The 22656-nt window shown below is 29.3% G+C and overlaps 1 protein-coding gene across 1 annotated transcript in view; it reads left to right on the top strand.

Annotated features, from left to right (window-relative positions):
- The first annotated feature begins 475 nt into the window (after positions 1-475).
- LOC123300989 (ski oncogene) overlaps positions 476-22656 on the top strand; it is a 279420-nt gene continuing 257239 nt past the window's right edge. Inside the window, exon 1 of the mRNA XM_044883692.1 lies at positions 476-1692. Within this exon, the coding sequence (XP_044739627.1) occupies positions 766-1692 (927 nt within the window). The 5' untranslated portion in view covers positions 476-765. The remainder of the gene's footprint in view (positions 1693-22656) is intronic.

The following is a 22656-nucleotide window of genomic DNA, read 5'->3' on the forward strand; positions in this document are numbered from 1 at the left end:
TATCTAATATTGTATATATTTATATAAGTTTATCTCTTACATTGCCATTATTATCATGGCAGGCTATTTTGACGGGAAGGCCGATCACATGACCCGACATATACTATACTACTGGTACACAGACGGATGTGCGGGGACAAGTGATTGCACTGGGCTAGACTGTGCAGTAGCCAAGCGAAGCCATCATTGCTGTTCTGTTATGTAGTATATATATTTATTATACATACTGTCTCTTATCATTTTGTTTTTCAAATATTCAAAAAACTATGAAAATAGCAATCAATATGAATATTTTCATGAAAAATTTATTAAAAATAAATGAAATTCATGAAAAAATATTTATTTCATGTAAAATAAATTGAATAAAAAGATTGTTTTATTCAAAAATAAATGTATGAGAGAGATAGAGTGGGGAGTGCGCACAATGAACTGAACGAAGTCATTTTCATGAGAGACAGAAGTAGACAGTCGCGCCAGTAGACACGACTTTCGTGAGTGGTGTGTTTAGTTAGTTGTGTTGTATGCCTGACGAAGAGCACATTACACGGATGTGATCGTTTTTTGTTAGACTTATTTAGTCCGGAACGTGTACGCGGGGGGTTTTGCTAGATGTGTAGTGTTACGGCCAAGTGTTATGTTTATTTTGCGAAATTTGCAAAATATTGTTGTGTGTTTCTAAATGACGGGGTGTTTTAAAGTGTGAATTTAAAATAAAAAAATATATTTAAAAAAAATGTTCACCGTGTGAAGTGTAAATAATAGACCATGATGGAGATGGTTACTCCACATTTAAAGAGTGTTTTAAAAAATTATCAAAATAGTGCGACTAAAAGTTTACAAGGACCTGGTTTATCGTTGACTCGTGAATTAATCAGTCCTGATATTAAAGAAGAATGTGTACCAACAACCACAGCACCAGAACCCTTAATTGTTGCACCCACACAATTACGATTTCCAGTATTAGCTGCACCAGACACTGGACGTAGTGAGCGAACCGAGACTATATTAGAGGGTGAATCAATATCATGTTTTGTGGTTGGTGGCGAAAAACGATTATGTTTACCCCAAGTGTTAAACAGTGTGTTACGTGACTTTAGTTTACAGCAAATCAATCAAGAATGTGATCAATTACAAATATTTTGTTCGCGATGTACGCCCGAACAATTGAACGAGTTAAAAACAAATGGGATCTTACCTAGCACGGCACCATCATGCGGTTTAATCACAAAAACGGACGCGGAACGATTATGTAGTGCATTATTACAATCAACAAATATTGTGCTGGCATCGCCGCGAGTACGGGGGCCTGGCCAACAAGGGGATTGTCGTAATAAAGATCAACCGCTATCATTTCGTGTTTACCATGAATGTTTTGGTAAATGTCGTGGCTTATGTACACCTGAATTGTACACAAGTAAATCGGCTAGATGTATAGAATGTTTAGATGGGTGTCAGGGTATGTTCTCGCCACAACAGTTTGTGTGTCATGCACATCGCGATTTAGAGAATCGTACATGTCATTGGGGTTTTGATTCCACTAATTGGCGAACGTATTTACATGTATGCAAAGAACAGCAAGTGGATCGCGAAAAAATGGAACATGTTTTGGATTTGTTAAAGGAACAGTACGATGGTACGGCTGCGTTCCCGCCAGCACCTATTACGAATAATACAAATCATAAACGAAAGCAGGTTGGTGTCTTTTTTAACTTCACTAAATTAAACATTCAAATTTTCTCAAACCCCAACAGGTATAATGGGTTGTTTAATAAACATCGAATGTAAAAAATACGCATTTTCTACGAGACTTCGAGATGTTTTACAATAATGCTGTTGCTTCACTTGAATAACGCCATACTTGGCGGGCAAATATTCTGAATATACAGGGTGTTCCAATAACTCGATGGCCATAGCTTAAGAGTGTATTCTTTTGATAATTTTAAGTCGAAAATGCTTTATATACTTTTGGCCAAAACCCAATATTTAAGGAGTTCTATATGCAATATTAAATTAAACAAATAATGTAAATACATTGTTTAAATTTAATTTATGAACAAATTAAAAATGCGAATTTTTTTTATGGTATAAAAATATATTCTAAGCAATTTTTTCTAAAAACTTTTTTCGAGATCTCTAACCATGTTAGACAAAACATTAAGAATCAACGACCCTATTTGTCAATTTGTTGTATTCAGCGTACTTAAAGTTCAGATATCGTTTGAGTATCTTAAAAAATGTGACCTATTACCCTGTATGATTGTGCAAAATTTCAAATCGATATTCCTATAAATAACGAAAATATGAGGGTGTCTTCATCTTAAATATGACACACTGTATATATAGTCCACGGAACATAACAATTTTTGTTAAATGCTTAATGGATACATGAATCTTCGTTAGCGGCTTCCATTTTGCGAGCCAACCAAATTTTTTGTCTTTTTTTTCCCAAAAGTCCTGCGTTTTCAAATGAGCATAGTAACGTCATATTTAAGAAAACACGTAGCAGGAAATTTGTCGAACACAATGACCACTTGATAACATTAATAATTATTAAACAAAAAATATTTTGACCGACAAAAATACTGTACCGATGAGCTTGTCTACCACCTCGAACATGCCGTACTTAAGTAGTTTTGGTTTTGAAAATACGCAAAGTTTACTTTTCATTAATTATTTCATAATTATTAATGTTATCCAGTGGTAATAGTGTCCGAAAAAATGCGTTTTTTCGGATAGATAGTTAAATTATGACGTTATCATGCTCTTTTGGAAACGCAGTACTTTCGAAAAATGTCGTAGAGATAAAGTTTGGTAGGCTCACCAAAAGAAAGTCACTCACGAAGTTTTAAGTATGTATTGATCATTTAAGAAAAAGGGTAATGTTCCGCAGACTAATAATGTTCCGAAAATAAATTACCGTAAATTAAAATTAGTTCTTATGAGAATTTATAAAATATTTTCTTGCAATTTTTCCTAAATAATAATTGTAATTTTCAGTAAATATATTTTTTTACAAAAAATTAAAGCTTTAATAATTTTTTACATAAGAAATAGAAAAAAAATTATTTTAAATCTTTGAAAATTATGGTAAATTATGGCTTTCCCTGAAGGACTAATGTAATTTTTTTTTACTTATTTTCTGAAAAAATTGCATAATTTCCAAACAGTCTTTAAAAAGTTTTAATTCTGATTTCTTACTTTGTTTGAGAATAATTTCTCAAAATTTAAGGTAAACAAGTTTTTAAATACCTTTGATGGTTAATGGCAACAAACTTTTTTCTTAGAATTTTATCCTTTACTTCAATGACTCTTTTCTTTTAATGTGACAGTAGTGAAATGCTCGGTTTATCACTTTTGATTCTTAAAAATTTCAGGTTTGTTTTTGACGAGCTCATTTCATTATTAACGTTAGGGCTGCTCGCATAACCTTAAATTTAAGAAAAAGTTAATCAAGGTATAAATGATAAACTATTTAGATAGAATTTGAATACCCTGTAAATGTATATGCTGCTAGTTAAATGTTCTGAACAGCATTAAAATAATAGCTCTACCCTTAAGCTGTATGTAATGTATGTTATACAGGGCATTCAAAAAGTAGGGACACATTCGAAGAACTCGAGAATGGCACCTTAGAAATATATTTAATGAAATGAAAATCGACCATCCTCTCGCCAAATCCCTGGACTGACGCAAAGGTCAACTTTAAAATCTTAAATGGAAACCGTTTTTTTTTTTCGATTCGCACTAGTTAACGCTACAATCGTTAAATATTTGTAGTTGTAATTTTTGAAAACAAACTAAAAGAAAGTTCGAAAACTAAAACCCCGACAGTTACAGAATCGTGCTCTTAAAAGTATGAAAACGAGAAAATATTTTCATCTGAAACTCTTATGATAAGCAAAATCGCCATTACAGTCGGAGGACGGCTTTTTGGTCCTGTGGAAAACTGTTTAATCTTAGAGGTTCCCCGACTGTAACGACGATTTTACTTATCATGTATGTTTTTTACTTATCATAACAATTTCAGATGAAAATATTTTCTTGTTTTCATACTTTTAAGAGTGTGATTTTGTAGTTGTCGGGGTTTTAGTTTTCGAACTTTCTTTTATTTAAATCATTTTGGGGTTATAATTTCGTTAAAAAAGTATAACATCATATATATATTTGAAAAGTGCTCTCATTGCTTTATGTGCTCTAGCGGATGCCGTATTCAATTTAATGTGAATTAGAAGCTAGGTAGGAACAGATGAACATACATACATACCGGTTAAATACATAACCCTTTTTTTACTTTTTGAATTTTTGGACTGTTCGCATACTTTTTGAATGCCCGGTATGTATAGTACAACACATATGTATAGGTATTGATTTGTATTTGTACTGTAAAAACTATATCCTATTATATTTAACCTATTTTATATTAAGTTTGTTAAATAAAGCATTCACTAGTCACTAGTCACTACCAACCAGTCACTAGCTGCTAACTATAAAGCTTGCTATATGTTAATGCTAGCCTGGATCGCATATCCCATACCTAGGCTGTTATGATGATGACACTATGAATGACTGACGGTAATCATGCTAAATAAACATTTTGTTGTCAATCATTGATTTATTTTATGTTCGAATTGTTTTTTCGTATATGGGTCATTCCATAAAAATAAGGTGATTTATGAACTTAAGGTAGTACGAGCATCAACGCAATTTTAGATTTACGGTTGAAAAATTATTTGTACCTTATTTTTTCAACTTTGATAAGGAATTTTGTTATAACTTGATGAATGTAGGTGAAAAGTAAAACACAATTTTTCGATATCTGCCTTGGTTTTCGAAATATCAAAAGCTAAATAATTAAACAAAATTTTCAATTTTCAATTTTTTGGAAGATATCGAAAAATTTTATTCTAACTTTTAGTCTTATATTGTCAAGATGTGACATAATTCATCATCAAAATTGAGAATATATATTTTTTTTAATTTGCGCCCCCACTACTCTTACATCTTAGGGTTTTTTTTTTTGTTTTCAATAATTTTTTAAGGTTTTAACTTTAATTTAAATAGCTTTTTTTAATTTCCACCGTCCATAAGACCAATGTTAAATATGCCTACTTTTGAAGTCGTTTATTTGTTTAAATAATTGACAACCCCCTTAAAATTTTCAGAATTGATTTAGACTTAGCCCAACTTCATACTAAAAAAAATCAAGCTTTTTATTTAAAATTGCCTTGGTGCTTACCTTAATAATTATTAAATTTCTTCAATAGGGAATCAGACTAAATTTTATATATCACTTCAGATGAAGAATTTTCACTTCACGAAAAGAAAAGTTCGTTTTAAAAAATCTTTACTAGTATGCATGATACTAACGTTTAAAATTCCTAATTAAACAAAGAGGAAGATACTCACTAGTGACGTCATACATGGATGTCGCCGTAGAAATTATATATAAAACTTTGTTTTCTTAAAAAAAGATAGGCAATATTCGAATACAATCTTTGATTGCTTATAACTTCTTCGTTTTTTAATCAACTTTAATTTCACTTTCAAATGTCATGATATCAAGTCTAGTTTTACATTTTTATAGGTAACATGGCCAATTCGATATCAGGATCATTCAGGGGGTTTTTAAGTGGTATGCTGAGTTAGTTGTTGAAGTACTCTGTATAGAAAAAAAAAAATTATTGACCGTTTACTGTTGAAATATAATAAGGCAAAGTTAATAAATTTTATTGTTGAAGACAAGCGACTATAGTTAGAGAATTGTAGTTGAAGAAAAATAACTATATATTAACAGAATTTTAAACAATTCATATATTCTTTACAAACAGTTGAGTGGTACAACAGAAATACAAATTTAATATATATATTTTCACTACAAGCTTCTATTCGTTGTGTGCGTAGTCATAGTAGGGACAATAAAATCGATGTCAGCGCTTCCAGTGAACAATTTTGGCGTTAAAGGAGGTTGTTATGACTAATTTGCAATTCTTTACATGTTAATATTATAGAAAATGTCAAATTATAATTATTAAAAAACACTAATTAATTAAACTTAATGCATTTAAAATTGTGAAAATAAGAAATCAAATTGCACAAATATTATTTTCCAAATGTAAATTATCATAATTATTTATTTAAATTTGTGAGACAATAATATTAAATTTTCAATGTAAGTCATGAATGCAATCCATACAATTATATATCCATCCATACAATTCTATAATTAAAGTAGTGTATCGTTACCATGGAAACGGCTCCAATAAAACTCACACACGGTGCGAATATCTTCTGAGTCGTATAATCCTAAATTTTTTTATAATATCGTAGGAGAACCAACAACCTTAATTTAAAAAAAAAAATCTAATAAATGCGTTCGCATAGATTTTCACTATATTTTCATTCTCTATGGATTATGTAAATGAAATTAACATTTTTAATATTTTTTTCATTTGAAACTTTTTTTTTGTTTTGTTTGAATGTAAGTTGTACATCTCAGTTCAGTTTTACAAAATAAAATAAAAAAAATGTAATAAAATAGAATTATGATGATGATAGTTCTTTGTGTTTTGTGTGCTGACTGCTGCTTCTGACTTCACTTGACTGCTGTAGTTTGTGTGTGTGTGTGTGTGTGTATGTCGTGTGTTATCTTAAAAACAAAATGAGGTCAGTAATTTAAAACAGAAATCATAAAAGAGTTAAGGGTCAACTATTTTATTTGATGTTGTTTTACAATTGAATTGTGTCTGCAATTATCAGTTTGTACTATTGGCTCTTTTTTGTTGTACATTTCATTTTCATGTAGTAGGTGGACCCTATTCGAAAGTTTAAACTCGATTTTACAACATTTTTGGAAAGAAAATTGGAGCATTCACATGACATGAATAATAGGATTTTGACACATTTGGTTGTCTCATTTTCTAAGCTTATATTGTGGAAGGCGGTGAAAAAATTACTTGAATGTAAGTAAATTTGACAACGAAGCGAGTGGATGATAGAGAGTGAATCGGTAATAAATGTGACGCCATCACATCACATTTTTGGACCCATTACAATAACTTATTCTACCTAGATACTGGGAAGTTGCTAAGCTATAGAATATCTTAAGCATTATATTATGCCTGTGATGCAATGTTAGAGTTAATTAAGGAAGCCCTTTCGCTTCGGGATAGCAAATTGTGCACTGGCTGGAAGTAAATTGTGCATTTTTTTTTAAACATTGGCGGTCAAAGGATCTCCTTAATTCAATAAAAATAAATATTTGATTACTAAAAAATTAAAGTTTAGCAAGAAAATATTGTCTTCAATCAAGTTATCTACTTTCTGCTTTAAGAATGTACTAACAGGCTCTTAGTACTTTCTTTTCAGTTTATTATTATTTTCTCAATAAATTTACGTTAACATATATATTTTTGTGCAAAAACTGAAACCTGAATATTTCGAAACTCTAATCGATACTGGTACTCAATATTGGTATTGATACTGGTATTTAATTGATAACTGGTACTATAATTCGAGAAAAGTTGGTAGGGTCTTACTTTCTCATAAGACTCTTAACAAATGTTAATATTTTTGAAAAAAAACTTTCACAATAATTTACACGGTAAGGTATTATCGAAATTTCACTATACGATAAATAAAGACTTGAAATATTATTTTAAAAAAATTATAGGCCAAAGGACCCAACATGATACGCCAAAGCACTCCCTTAAAAATAAAAAAATATTAGTTGCTTATTTTGAAGAAGACCTGGTTATTATATTACTTGTTTTCGAAAATTTGACAATATGTTATACAAAAAAATTCTGAGTGAATTAAAAAAAATAACGTTTTAATTTACGATTATTATTGACTAATGATTAATAAAAGAAATTTTAAAACTATAACAAACTTTTCATTCACCAATCAAATAATCTAGTTGAACTTTCAATGATAAAAAATCATTCATATCCTGAATGAAACTGTACAATTATATGAAAGTCGAATGACATTTTTTTATGTTGTTGATATTTTGAATTATTCTATTTATGTGACAAAATTCTGCAATCTAATATGAACTTTGATCAAAACAAGCATAGTCCAGTCGCAAAGGGACACGCAGTTCTGATTTAACTTTTCAAAATAACACAGATTACGATTCGCCAAATTTAAATAAAGCAAAATTCGTATTATTTTTGAAGGTATAAATAATATCTGGTATATATTATAATCATGAAAGTTTGGATGGGGGTCAGAAATTGACATAGGCTAATTTTATTCCGGAAAATCCACTGGGATAACATACAGGAATCGTGTTTTTTTAAAAGATTTTGTAAATGATCGCGAAATAGATTTTTAGCGCATTTTTCTCAAGAAGGGTTGATTAATTTACACAGTAACTCTAATACAAACCAAAGTCTCTTTTCACCACTCTCAAGCGAGACAGGTATACGAGTCTTCTACCTATCTCAGTTTCTCTAATAGTAATGAGTACTTTTGATTGTCATTGGTTAGGTTGTCATTGTCTTACTCGTATTCGAACTACAGAAGTCTGAGGGATCATTTGCCCATGCCTGTTCTACACAACGGGGCTGCACAACGGATTTATAACATAACCCAACTTCCCACCGTTGACCTTCCATACAATGCATAAGTTTATATTTTTGGAGAAAACATGACTTAAAGAAATTTGAAAATGTACTTTTGTACTGATTGTAAGTCAGATCAATAAAATTATATTTTTATTATTTTAGCTTTTATAAAGAAGATAACCTTATGACCTGATATATATTTATATTAAATATTTTTAAAATAAAACAACTTGGCGTAATATTCTACACACAAGTTTAATTATTTAATTTTATTATTATTATTATTGTTTGGTTGGTATTGTAGGAAAAATATATATTTAACAACCGTTATGTTTTTTAATAATAACGCAATAAGTAAAACGTAGTACTTATGTGCTACAAATACGTACGAACACACTCTACTATTATTCGCTCCGTGCGTGAGTATCGTTTCCATGGTAACGATACACTACTTTAATTATAGAATTGTATGGATGCATATATAATTGTATGGATTGCATTTAAGACTTACATTGAAAATTTAATATTATTGTCTCACAAATTTATATAAATAATTATGATAATTTACATTTGAAAAATAATATTTGTGCAATTTGATTTCTTATTTTCATAATTTTTAATACATTAAGTTTAATTAATTCGTGTTTTACAATAATTTTAATTTGACATTTCTATAACATTAACATGTAAAGAACTGCAAATTAGTAATAACAGCCCCCTTTAACGCCAAAATTTTTCACTGGAAGCGTTGGCATCGATTTTATTGTCCCTACCATGACTACGCACACAACGAATACGAATGTACCCTTTATCGATAGTTTTTTACTTACATCGAAAATGCAATATTTGTTATTGAGAAAATTTGAAATGGAATAACATTGACGGTCAAAAATTTCTTTCTCGGAAGTTCTATCCTGTTGTTTATCGTTATACTCCAATAAACGAGCAGAAAACAAGTGAAAACAAACAATTGACTTAGTTAATTGTTGAAATACCATGTTTAATAGTGTTGATAAAACTGTCACATTACACACATATACATGTCACACATACTTAACTAATATTTCCTTATAATACATACTGTTCAATTTGAACCTAATTTGTGACCTTACAGGTAAAAATTGATGTTTACGAAAAAATGTTTCAAACTAAAGTTGTTAATTTTTTTATAAGGAACATTCTTTTTATTTAAACTTTTGTTCTATCTCTAATGGTTTACAAGATTCCAATTTACCTATGTTGCTCATTTACGAACTCGACTTCACTTTTTACGTCTTGAGCACGCTATAAAAATTTCAGCTTGATATCTTTTTTTGTTTTTGAGTTATCGTGTACACAGATAGACAGACGGACACACTGACAGACAGACAACTAGAAATGGACTAATTAGGTGATTTAATGAACACCTATATCAAAATTTTGTTCGTAGCATCGATAATTTTAAGCGTTACAAACTTGGGACTAAACTTAGTATACCTTGATATATATTACATATATACATGGTATAAAAATACGAAATCACTTAATTTTGACTTATAGCACCGATATCGATGAAAATTTGGGAATAAGCTTTGTTCATCCTCTAGCACAAAAGTTATGATGTCTAATGGTGCTTTTCCCCAAGGGATGGTAATCTCCCCATCTAAGGGGTATACTTATGCATGCAGCATTGATTTTAGTTCCCGTGGTAAATTCATCAGTTTCTGTGCTGAATAAAACAAAAAAGGTACGAAATTTTCTTTTCATTATAACTCCATTAATTTTCGTGCAAATAACTTGAAATTTTTTTCATTTTCAAGGTTTTTTTATAGAAGTTTAAAAAAAGTAGTATTATATACTCTGGACTTGAGGATTTTAGAAGGATTTTTGATCATTTATCCCTTTTAAAGTAAATGAGAAAAAGCATCAAATTTCTCTCTTATAAAATAACGATTTCAAGAAGTATTTTATTTGTGAGCTCACATAATATATGAAAATATTTTCTAAAATTCATTCATATTTCCTAGTCCTATACGTAATACGTATGTACGATTCTATACGGTTGGCCACCACTGCTTTCTGCTGTGTACTTACTTACTTAGTCAGTTCCATTCGCCAAGAAATAATCTGTTAAAAGATATAAATAAATTTTATTTAAATATGTGCCATCATATATCAGATGATGTAAAATATTTTTAATATTTTCACCTATAAACATTTTTTTTCTAATTTTTATGCTATTCGATATATTTAAATTTTCTAATATTTCTAGTTCTCTATTCATTATTTACATACTCATTATATTTACGGACATTCTCCTCTCCAAAAATGACATAGAATCACAGGCTACATAAAGTTCTATACGATGTAATCCGTGCATTTTTTATGACACAGAGAGAATACTTTCTCAACTAATGCTGTCGAATATGTAAAAATAAAAAATACTAGTACTTTACTCTGGAGCAAAATTTACATTTTTCGATAAATTTCGTACATGTAAAGCAGAAAATTGAGATTTGAATATTTCGTATTGCGTTCTAGGAAATGCATAATAATTTTAAATAATTAGAAAATTGAAAAATATTAAAATTTAGAATTAAACTGATTCGATTGTACCTTATTTTCAACTTTGATGATTAATTTTGTTATATTTTCATGAATGTAGACGAAAAATAAGAATAAAATTGTTTGATATCTGCCTTTCGACATATCGAAAGCTAAATAATTAAACGAAATTATCAATTTTCGATATTTTGGTCAAAAAATTGTATTCTTTTCGTCTTTATTGTCAAGTTATAACATTATATTGAATATACTGGGTGTTCCAAACCACCCGTCCAGGCTGATTATTCTGAATAGTTTTTAAAAAAAATTGAAACGAAAAAACACGTATCAAATATTTTTTGAAACTCTATCTAACCATACCAAAAACACCCTCCACCCTCAACCCCTGTTAGGGGTAGGGGGTGTAACTTGAAAAAATCAAATGGAAACCCCTATTTTTTTCTGCAGATTTGGATTCTTCAGAAGAAAAGACAAACATTTTGTCTAAGAAATTTTTCCCGATTTTCGGTAGATCGCGCTACAATCGACAAAAATCGTTCTATTAGATTTGGCATAAGAATTGCGCCGTTCAATGACAAAAATCAAAACGAAAAAGTAAAAATAAAAATAAAAACACAAACACACAGAACCAAAACAAAAACAAAACAAAAGCAACACAAAAGTTAGAAATTCAACGAAAATAAAAGAGAAGCGAAAATGTCGAATTGCGGTAATTGAGGTAAACCACTAGACAATTGGGAGGATGCTAAATAAAGCTCTTAGAAAGAATTAGATATGAATCATTTTAGATTTAATTTTTTTTCAGACTTTCCAAAATAAAAAAAACATTTTTACAAAAATAATTTTTCTAAATCATAATAAAATATGAAAAACAAAAACAGAATAGTCTTTTCTTCACGATTTTTGTCGATTGTAGCGCGATCTACCGAAAATCGGGAAAAATTTCTTAGACAAAATGTTTGTCTTTTCTTCTGAAGAATCCAAATCTGCAGAAAAAAATAGGGGTTTCCATTTGATTTTTTCAAGTTACACCCCCTACCCCTAACAGGGGTTGAGGGTGGAGGGTGTTTTTGGTATGGTTAGATAGAGTTTTAAAAAATATTTGATACGTGTTTTTTCGTTTCAATTTTTTTTGAAAACTATTCAGAATAATCAGCCTGGACGGGTGGTTTGGAACACCCCGTATATATTTTTTTAAATTAGTATCCTCACTACCGTACTCATACATCCTTAATTAGTCGTACACAACGGGTTTTTTTTTGTTTTCAATAATTTATTAAGGTTTTAAGCTAAATTTAAATAGTTTTTTTTTTTTTTTAATTTCCACCGACTAGTTTTTGAGGAATCTATGAAACCATCCATTTACCGTTTTACCATAAAACCAATGTTGAATATGCCTACTTTTGAAGTCATTTATTTATTTAAATAATCGGGCAATCCCCCCTTAAATTTTCAGAATTGATTTAGTCTTAGTCCAACTTCATATAAAAAAATCAACTCTTTTATTTAAAATTGCCTTGGTGCTCGCAAAAAGTTTCATGAATGCATATCCTTAACTTGACTGGCTTTTCATACCAACACATTGACCAATGCTAAAAGTATTCGTTGTGTGCATAGTCATGGTAGGGACAAAATCGAGCCAGCGCTTCCAGTGAAAAATTTTGGCGATAAAGGACGCTGTTATGACTAATTTGCAGTTCTTTACATGTTAACGTTTAGAAAATGTCAAATTAAAATTATTGAAAAACACTAATTAATTAAACTTGATGCATTAAAAATTGTGAAAATAGGAGATCAAATTGCACAAATATTAATTTTCAAATGTAAATTATCATAATTATTTATTTAAATTTATGAGACAATAATAGTAAATTTTCAATGTAAGTCATAACTGCAATCCATACAATTATATAATTAAAGTAGTGTATCGTTGTCATGAAAATAAAACTCGCGCACGGTGCGAATAGACATCTACTATCCAGTGTTTATTACAGATCAGTGGAAATAGCACACAATGCACATGTATGCATTAAGCAAGTATGTATTATAATAATTTTTCTGATAGCAAATGAAAATTTATATTATGAAGTTAATTTGTATTTGAATCGTTTACATTACACAGACTTTGAAAATAATTTTGTATTAGACATAACATTTTGTATTATATTTTTAATAATAAAACAATGTCTCAATAGTCTAATAGTGTACTTTGACCAATAAAATTGAACGTAGCTATATACTATACTTTATTGAATGACTCATTACAATGAAGAATATATTGTTCAAACTAGTAGCCACTACAAATTATTTTGAACTTTTTTATTTGTGCTAAAATTATAGTGATAGTAATTTCTCGCATGTTGAAATTTTGGAACAAGGTATACGAAATGTGAGAGAGGTGTCGTGGAACAACTAGTAGGAACTATTTATTATTTTCGTTATTAATTCTTAAATTTTCGATTTTGATCATGAACTTTGTTATAGCTTGTTGAATTTAGATGAAAAGGTAAATATACATTTTTTCATTAACTGGCTTAGTTTTCGAAATATCGAAGAAATTTTGGTTTAATAGTATTAATATGTTGAAAATTATCCCCGATATCGAAAAACTTTAAGCTTACTTGTAATTTCGTCAAGTTATATCATAATTCACCATAAAAATAGAAAGTAAATAGTCTAAGACTCTAAGAGACGGTATAAGGTCGATCTTTACCCATCGAATAACCAGATGAGACATATTTTTTTTGAAATTTTCTTGGTTTTTAAAGACATCTTTGATAGCTTATCTATCAAAAAGTGCTTTTTTTTAATTTAAATTAATTTTATTAAATCAATTTTTTCCATGAAAGGTTTTTTGCAGGCAAGCCTATATCATTATTTTCGTAATTAAATTATCTTTCTCCTGATGCCAATTTCGATTGGTTAACAGATCGGTGTAGTTACCTATATTGACTTACATGTTCATATGGTATAAACAAATCTTCAACGATCTGTTAACCAATCGAAATTGCTATTAGAAGAAATATAATTTAATTACGAAAATAATGGTACAGGCTTGCTTGCTGAAAATCGTTTATGGAAAAAATTGTTAAATTTAATTTAATCAAAAATAGCCATGAACACTTTTCGATAAATAAGATAAAATTTCATAAAAAATATGCTTCATCTGGTTATCAGATGAGTGGTGATCGACCTTATATACTCCTCTGTACTACAAAAATAATTTTACATTTAAAACTTTGTACATCCTTTATGAAATCGGTCGGCATGATTTTTTTACATTTTTATTTCTTTTTTAAGTTTAATTAGATAGTAATTTTTCATTTTCAAAGGTCAAATTTGAATGAAAATATAATAAAATGTATCAAAAATATCATTTTGGAAATTTTCATAAATGCTTACTCATCCAGGTCTCCTAAATGGTACTCCGATATTTTACACAAGGTTGAGTTAAGGATACACAGATAATCAATAATAATGTTCAAAATCTTATAATTGTAAACATTCGAATAAGTTTAAATTTCGCGTTCATGTTCGGTTAGTGGCATAGATAAAACTGCAACTTCACATCAAAGGTAGGAAGCTGCTTTCTGCCACTTGGTAAATAAGCTCCGGAGTCGATGTGGAGTATTTTCTTTTATAGGACATTTATATGGCAGAACGGCCATTTTGGAGATAAAGGAGAGGTGAAAATAAAATAAGTAAAAATTTTAAAAAGTTTCTGCTTCTTGAAAAATACTCGTACATCGTTAGTTTCTAGGTAAGTGATGAATTTCGGTAATTGGTTGCAAGAATGTTTGAATGGACATGCTAACCAAATTTTTTTATCGCTTGGATTGAAGAATTCTCACTGCACCGGCAGAAAAGTGAAGTTGGTTTTTGAAAATCTTTAAACAAAAAGGAAGATATGGGTTAGTGACCTCGTTATCTGATATCACCATAGAGATACACATAAAACTTTGTTTTGCTAAAAGAAGATGAGCAATAATCTTTGAATGGTTAAATTGTTATAACTTCCTCGTTTTTTAATCAATTTTAATTCCATTTTAAAATTTTGTCATTGTATCTAGTTTAGTTTTACATTTTTATGCGTACTATGGCAAATTCGAAATCAGGCAATTATCGTATTATTTCGTAATTGATATTTTCAAATTAAGATCCGTATAAATTTGATATGTTCTTGTAATCTAAAGGCTTGTTCAGTTGTTGTTGTGTTTGGTTAGAGATGTTTACTTGTTTCATATTCATCTCATACAAGTTTAAGTGTTCAACTAAACAGTTTTGGATATAGTAGAGAGACTGTATACTTCATAATACATAATAATAATAATAATAATAATATAATAAATATATTCATACTGTTGTTGTGTGTAGTATTGTTAAATATGTGTGTTTTCATCTATTTAACTTGTTTTTAGATTGGCGTTGGTCCAAGGCCATATCAGATTCAGAATCACTATTCAAACTTAACTTACTAGCATAGCACTAGCACTAGCATAGAATACGAATCGTGTTGTTTTTACTCAACAACTTTTTATTATATTATTAGTTTTTATTATATTTATGGCTTGTTTGTTGCTTCACGTATATGTTAAATGCATTCATCAATGAATAGTTCCCAATTTTGTACAATTTACAAACTTTCTTATTATCTCGTGTTCTAAACGGTCAAAAGGACCCCGTATACCATACATTGATTTTTGGTTTCGGCTAAATTATTTTTAAAACTATGGTAAGGGTAAGGTAGTTTTAATCATGCTGATCAAAAATTCTTACAGTCTCAACCCTTCTCTTCTGAGGTAGGTAGGTATAGCCCTAATAAAGGTTATGCCTACATAGGATATTAATTTTCGATTTCGGTTAAAATTTTTTGAAAACTATGGATTAAAATAGTTTTGATCATGCTGATCAAAAGTTCTAATGAACTCAACCCTCAAAAATCCTTCCCTTCAAACATTATGCCTTCAAGAAGGGCTCGGAAGAGAGAAGTTTTTAAGGGTTTAGTCCATAAGAACTTTTGATCTATTTGAAGATCTTCAATTGTGTTATTTAAAGATTTATTTTTCTTTTACGAACGGTGCTTTTATTTTTCTTCAGTTTTATTTTGTAAAGTCGAATTTAGAAGATAAAATAATTCCGATATTTATCGATGATTTTTTATATTTTATGTAGAGGCATGAAACAAATCAAAAGAATAAATAAATTTATAAAATGTAAAAATATTTAAGAAAATATTTTAAAATCGTTTAAAAACCAATCTGATAATGAAAAAGTGAATTCTTAGTATGAATTTAAATTCTTGGTATAAACTAAAACCGAATAAAAATGTATATTCAAAAAGTATATTTCATGTAAATTGAAACAAAAATTGAACAACTTTTAATTTTGTGCACAGCAGCTCTTATCTATCCCGATTCTGATACCAACTTGTCTAAGATATTTTAATTTTATTCTTATTTTTCGAGTAATTGAAATATTATTTAAACAAGTGAAATTTACAAAGTTTAAACCCTCGACAAATGTTTCGGGTATGGAAGCTCAAACTCGCACTTGAAGTAAAGCTAAGAACACTCTACATTAAATTACCTTTTTCCTTATAACGTTCTCGAAACTGAATCGATTTTGAAGATCGCCGCCTCTTTTTTAATTGTTTCGAGTACATTCTCTATTAAATTTCCTTTCAAAAAAATAAAAAAAACAAAAGTCTGTTTCCTTTCATCCGGTTAGGAGCTACGATGTGACAAACAGACACACAGACACGCATATCGGTCAAACTTATAACTGTTTTTGAATCGTAGGTTAAAAATAATATCACGTAAAAATCACGATTCCAGGAATTATAATATTTTTGTAAATATTTAGTTTTTGCCCAAATATGGCGGCCATGTCTTAATAATATTTATAATTTTTCTTTATTTGTTTTTTACATTCTGCTTTTCAAAGAATTAATGAAATCAAATATGTATATATACTGTATTTGACCCAAATATCATAAATTTCTTGCAACATATCAATGCCTAATATATCCATGATTTTATCTGTCATGTTTTGGCTACGGAATCCCAATAAAAGAAACTAAAATCTACACTTAAATAGTTACAATCTGATAGTGCTGATAATTTTTAATAATACTTTGTATGCACTGAATGTATTTTACATTACAAAGATGACGGTGATCTGTTTAGTTTGTTTTAGAAAACTGTTATAAGTCAAAAAGTTCATAATTGTTCACACAGGAATTCATTTATTTATTTATTTGTATCTAAAATGTGTGCGTAGTCATGGTAGGGACAATTAAATCGATGCCAGCGCTTCCAGTGAAAAATTTTGGAGATAAGGGAGGCTGTTATGACTAATTTGCAATTCTTTACATGTTAATGTCATAGAAAATGTCAAAATAAAATTATTGAAAAACACCAATTAATTAAACTTAATGCATTAAAAATTGTGAAAATAAGAAATCAAATGCACAAATATTATTTTTCAAATGTAAATTATCATAATATTTATTTAAATTTGTGAGAAAATAATATTAAATTTTCAAAGTAAGTCATAAATGCAATCCATACAATTATATATGCATCCATACAATTCTATAATTAAAGTAGTGTATGGTTACCATGGAAAAGCCTCCAGTAATGACCGCATTCAAACAAAACATTGATAAAAAAATACCACATTTTAACCATAAAAGGCATTCAATGTTCATCAATTCAATGTTGTATTAAAGATGGGTTAGATTGAAAACTCTGGAACTTTTTGTCTTAGAATTTTGCAAGGAATTCTGTATGGTCTGATGATTTAGGGATATCCTACGTATAATGATATATTTGACACCCTGCCATCAGATTCCTTGTGTTAATTAATTATGTACTGTTAGTTTAAACATTTAATTTTTTTCCGTCTATTAATTTTTGATAATTATGGTTTGAAAAAATTCCATAAAATATAAGAAGTTGATACTAAAGAGTAAAGCGAAATTTGGACAAAGAGTGTAGATTACGTATTAATTTATCCAAACGATTTTTATACTCTATTTTGTATGAAATATACAGTGTGTCGCATTTAAGATGAAGACATCCTCATAATACATGGGTAATGGGTTACATTTAAGATACTTAACCAAAATCTGAAGTTTAAACACAGCCCACTTCAAATTAACAGAGTCGAGTCTTAATATTTTACTTAGCGTCAGAGCTAGTTAGAGATAACGAAAAAAATTAGTAGAAAAAGTTGCTTAGAATATTTTTTTATACCCATATACCGATTTTGTGAAAGATTTTCGAAAAAGCAAGAAAAGTTCTTGAAAGTTTAATGAAATTTTTTAAACTGTTCTATCTATTTTATTTTATTAAAAATAATGTAAGCACTGACATTCAATACTTTCTATACAGGATATTTCAAAAATTAACTCAATTAATTGTTTGTTTTCATTTGTTTTTTCTTCTAAATCGTTTATAAACAAAGATTTTTGAAATATAATAGATCAACTTGTATCTATCAACGTTGTGCATTCACATAATATAATATTTGTAAAAGTCCAATTGTGGACATCAAGCTCATCAAGGGAATGATTATAATAATAACGAGTTTAGTGTTGATATTGTATGTGGGTGATTGAGGACATTTACTACCGGTTGTGTTTTCAATTATTGGTTTTTTACACAAAAAAAACGTAAACATAATTTTAAATATGTGTAATATATGTATTAAAATTAATAAAAGTTTGTATATTTTTAAAGAAACATTTCTGAAGAAAAATAATATCAAGACTTCAGAATATTATTGTTTAAAATCTAACAACACTGTTTCACATATTTACTCGTGTTTATTTACACAGCCTGTAAAGATAACAAAACATTAAGTTGCATGTTGAATGTTGATTGTTGATGTTGACAAATAAACGAGAGTTCACTTATTTGTCGAATAAAAAAAGAGTAATAATAATTAAACAGTATAAAGTAAATAAAAACATAACTGACTCTGAACTGAAGTGAAATAAAATTATTATTAAAATTTTAGTATTTATGGTGCACATTTATATTTCTGTATGTAATTGTTATGTGTTTTGTGTTGTATCTGTGTATGTACTATGTAGGATATTAAATATGATTGTTATTATAAACCCTGTTTCACATGTATACAATATTTTAGTTTTTGTTCAGATAACACAGGTCTACAACTAAAAATCTGCACAGGACTTTTAAATTGCTTCTTATATTTATCCTTTGATACTGGATACCTTATTAAAATACTTCATCACATCAGATTTTCTCTCGATAAGGGGGATGATGCTGATTCAAAAATACTGTATGAAAAAAGGACTGTCAAAATCTCCGTACAGTCTTAACCTAAAATCGTTAATATCTCTATAAATATTCCTGTTATACACGGTAAGAATTAAAAAATACATGGCGTTTACTACAGTGGTGATATGATATAGAGACAGATACATCTATATTATCATAAGTAATATTACAGTATTAAATATATTGTAAGTATCGCTAACCAGTATGGGCCTGACGCCAATACTGCATTGATTCGTCCTCTATAACTATTGCCAATGTTACTATTCCCTCAATACAGTATACAGTATGGCGTTCACACCGATACTGAGATAGTGATATCCATAAAAAATATCTTACTGTGTAGAGAATAAGATTCGAAGATTTAATGCAATTAATTAACAATTAACAATTTTGATAAGCACTTTGAATATCTTCGTTTTCCTCTATTTCTAAACCCCTGTTTATTCTGTTTCGATTCGATTAAAATTCTGTCAAATCGAAATCTAATGGAGCTCTTTTTTTAGATTTTTCTAAAATTAGAATTTAAAGAATAGAAATACTGAATTTAATGCTGAATAACACAACTGTTCCGCCGTCTATCAGTCAAACAAAAATTTAATAACATTCGGAGAAAAATAACTTTTAACGCATCCAGAAGTGTTTAAGGCATTTCTGTCGAAGTGAAAGAGAATTTGATGTCTTAGAAAGAGATAAAAGATAGCTGTCTAAATAGTGGAGATAACTGTCTAAGTAATAAAGTAAATTTGTGGACTAATGGGCCCAGCACAATAAGTAATCTTTGTTTAATGTTTTTTCGTAAAAGTCACGGTACAAATTACATTCAGATTTAAAGCACGTATCCCTAATTTGTTTATATACGTATATCTAATTTCGTTTGCAAAGTTACATTTTATAGCAAAATCGAAAAAATAGCGAATTACCAATGTTCAAAAATGTTTAAAGAACAGCCGGCTGACATAGCCGGTCAATGCTTCTATAATTTGTTTACAACTTTATGTCGTTGAAAACTACCTATTTGCAATATTTCGTGCAAATCTACTTTTGGCCTCATGTCGCTAGAAATACCTTAAGATGGTTTTTTAAAATCTTTAGAACACACAGGAAAATAATGTTGACAAGGCCTAATTCCTTTTTGTTGTAAAAATACTTCCAACAAGGGCCATGTGAAACCTAAGAATGGATACCTTGTGCAATCGATCTCTTGATATGGACTATGTAAACAATTTTCTAGAATTTGCAAAAGAAAACTACGAAAAAAGACCCTGCATGATTAGATAGGAAAATGGTTTCCTGTGAAGCTTTTTCAAACCACCCCCAAAATTTTCTTCGGATCATTCTGACCAAAAGTTCTCTTGGCCACATAATTTTTATGATTTATATACTAAACTATAATAGTAAAAAACTACTCGTTAAAAAATTTTGTGATCGTCTTTTGATCAGAACGATCCAAAGAACATTTTGAGGGCGGCTGGGAAAAGTTTTACAGAAAGCCATTTTCCTAGTTAATCGTGCGGGGTCCTTTTACTAAATATATGTAGTTGACTCTTATCACTCTGATCTAATTAATCAATCAATTTACTCTATTCCGGTAATCAAACTGCTCCCTTCCGGTAATCAAACCAACAACCTCCCAGTTAACCCTATTAATACGTTTGTCATCATACAATTGTTGAACGCAAAGGTTAATAAAACATTTTCAAAATTCTATGTTGTATATGGCTTATGCCACGTATGTGTTCGACAAGGCACGAAGACATCATGAGACAATAATTATCGACTAGGCTCTAGAGAGATAAGATACAAGTTAGCTTGAAAGAAACTAGAAACATTTTGAGGCTATGAATCTTTCCAAAATTTTTCTGTATGCGAAACAAACAACTTTTGTTTTAAGCCTTTTTCTAATCGAATATTGTTTGATGTTGTATATGAAATGGGCATTAACTTCAAAGTTAAATTAAAGTATAAGTAAATAGTGTATGTATGCTGTATACTCTGAATGGTTGAATCAAATGAAAGAAAATGGGTATAATGTTAAGATTGAGTTCTCTTGAATGCCTTCAAGTTATAAAATGTTATCTTATGATAAAATCATTTTTATGCCTCTTTGTACGTATATGTATGCATGTATATGATTCAGTTTTATCATTATCATGGTTTATACATACTATATAATAGGTAAGATGTAGTGCCTGGAGTCCAACTTTAAATCGTTTTGTAGTTTCTATAGAGATATGGTTACTTTCTTGACTGCATTTGTATTGAAATGAGGGTATTTTATCAGAATGCAGGTAGGCTGAAGACTGGTTGTCCGTTATGGTTTTGCTTTCGAATAAACTGAAAATGAAAGAAATTTTGATGATCTATTTACAAGCCGATGATTGTAAGCATACTATTTTTCTTACTGACAATCACTACGCTGAGTGTCCGTCAACTGCCTTCGACTGATATTTTTGATGACTCGCGGTAAATTAGATTTCTTTACCCCTTTTATAGTTAGATTGCCAATACTTGCAAACTCATAAAAAATTAGAATATATTACTTTGAAATAATGATACATTATTTTGTTACATTTAAGGTATATCATTTTGCGTATTTGAAACTTTACCTCCTCAAACTTAAACGTTAAGTTTAAAACTTGGAGAATGAAAATGAACGAGTTCAAGTTAAAAGAATCGAATACATTCTAGCTTACGTCAATGGCAAAGTGATTTCTTATGCCAATGAAGCGAAACACTTTAGTATGAAGCTTTATGTAAAGTTTCGGTGGGAATCCTGCGTCTAGAAGACGAAGAGATAAAGGGTGAAAGCTTTCTCAAATTTAGAAAGATGTACTGACTGATCGGGAGGCCGACAAAACTGTCAATTTAGAACAAGCTTATACTGTACAATTAAGTTATTAAACCAGTATGGCCTTATGGAGCACAACTGTGGGACTGCACGGCTTAATCTAACCGAGAAATAATCCAAAAATTTCAAGACAATGTGCTAAGAAATGTTGTCAATGCACCATTATTAAGAATATTGAGAAACCCTTAGCAAGTATAGATTAAAATGACCCACCCTGTATGATATAACTTACTCATGAATTGGTGAAATATTATACTAAAATACTATAAACAGAGTCGGTTTCCATCAAGTTATAATTTAATGCATACCTTTAAGGATGTATGAGCATGGTAGTGGGGGCACAAATTTAAAAATAGATATTTTCAATTTTGATGATAAATTTATATTA

This window comes from Chrysoperla carnea, chromosome 5, assembly GCF_905475395.1.
Source record: "Chrysoperla carnea chromosome 5, inChrCarn1.1, whole genome shotgun sequence".
Classification (NCBI taxonomy): Eukaryota; Metazoa; Arthropoda; class Insecta; order Neuroptera; family Chrysopidae; genus Chrysoperla; species Chrysoperla carnea.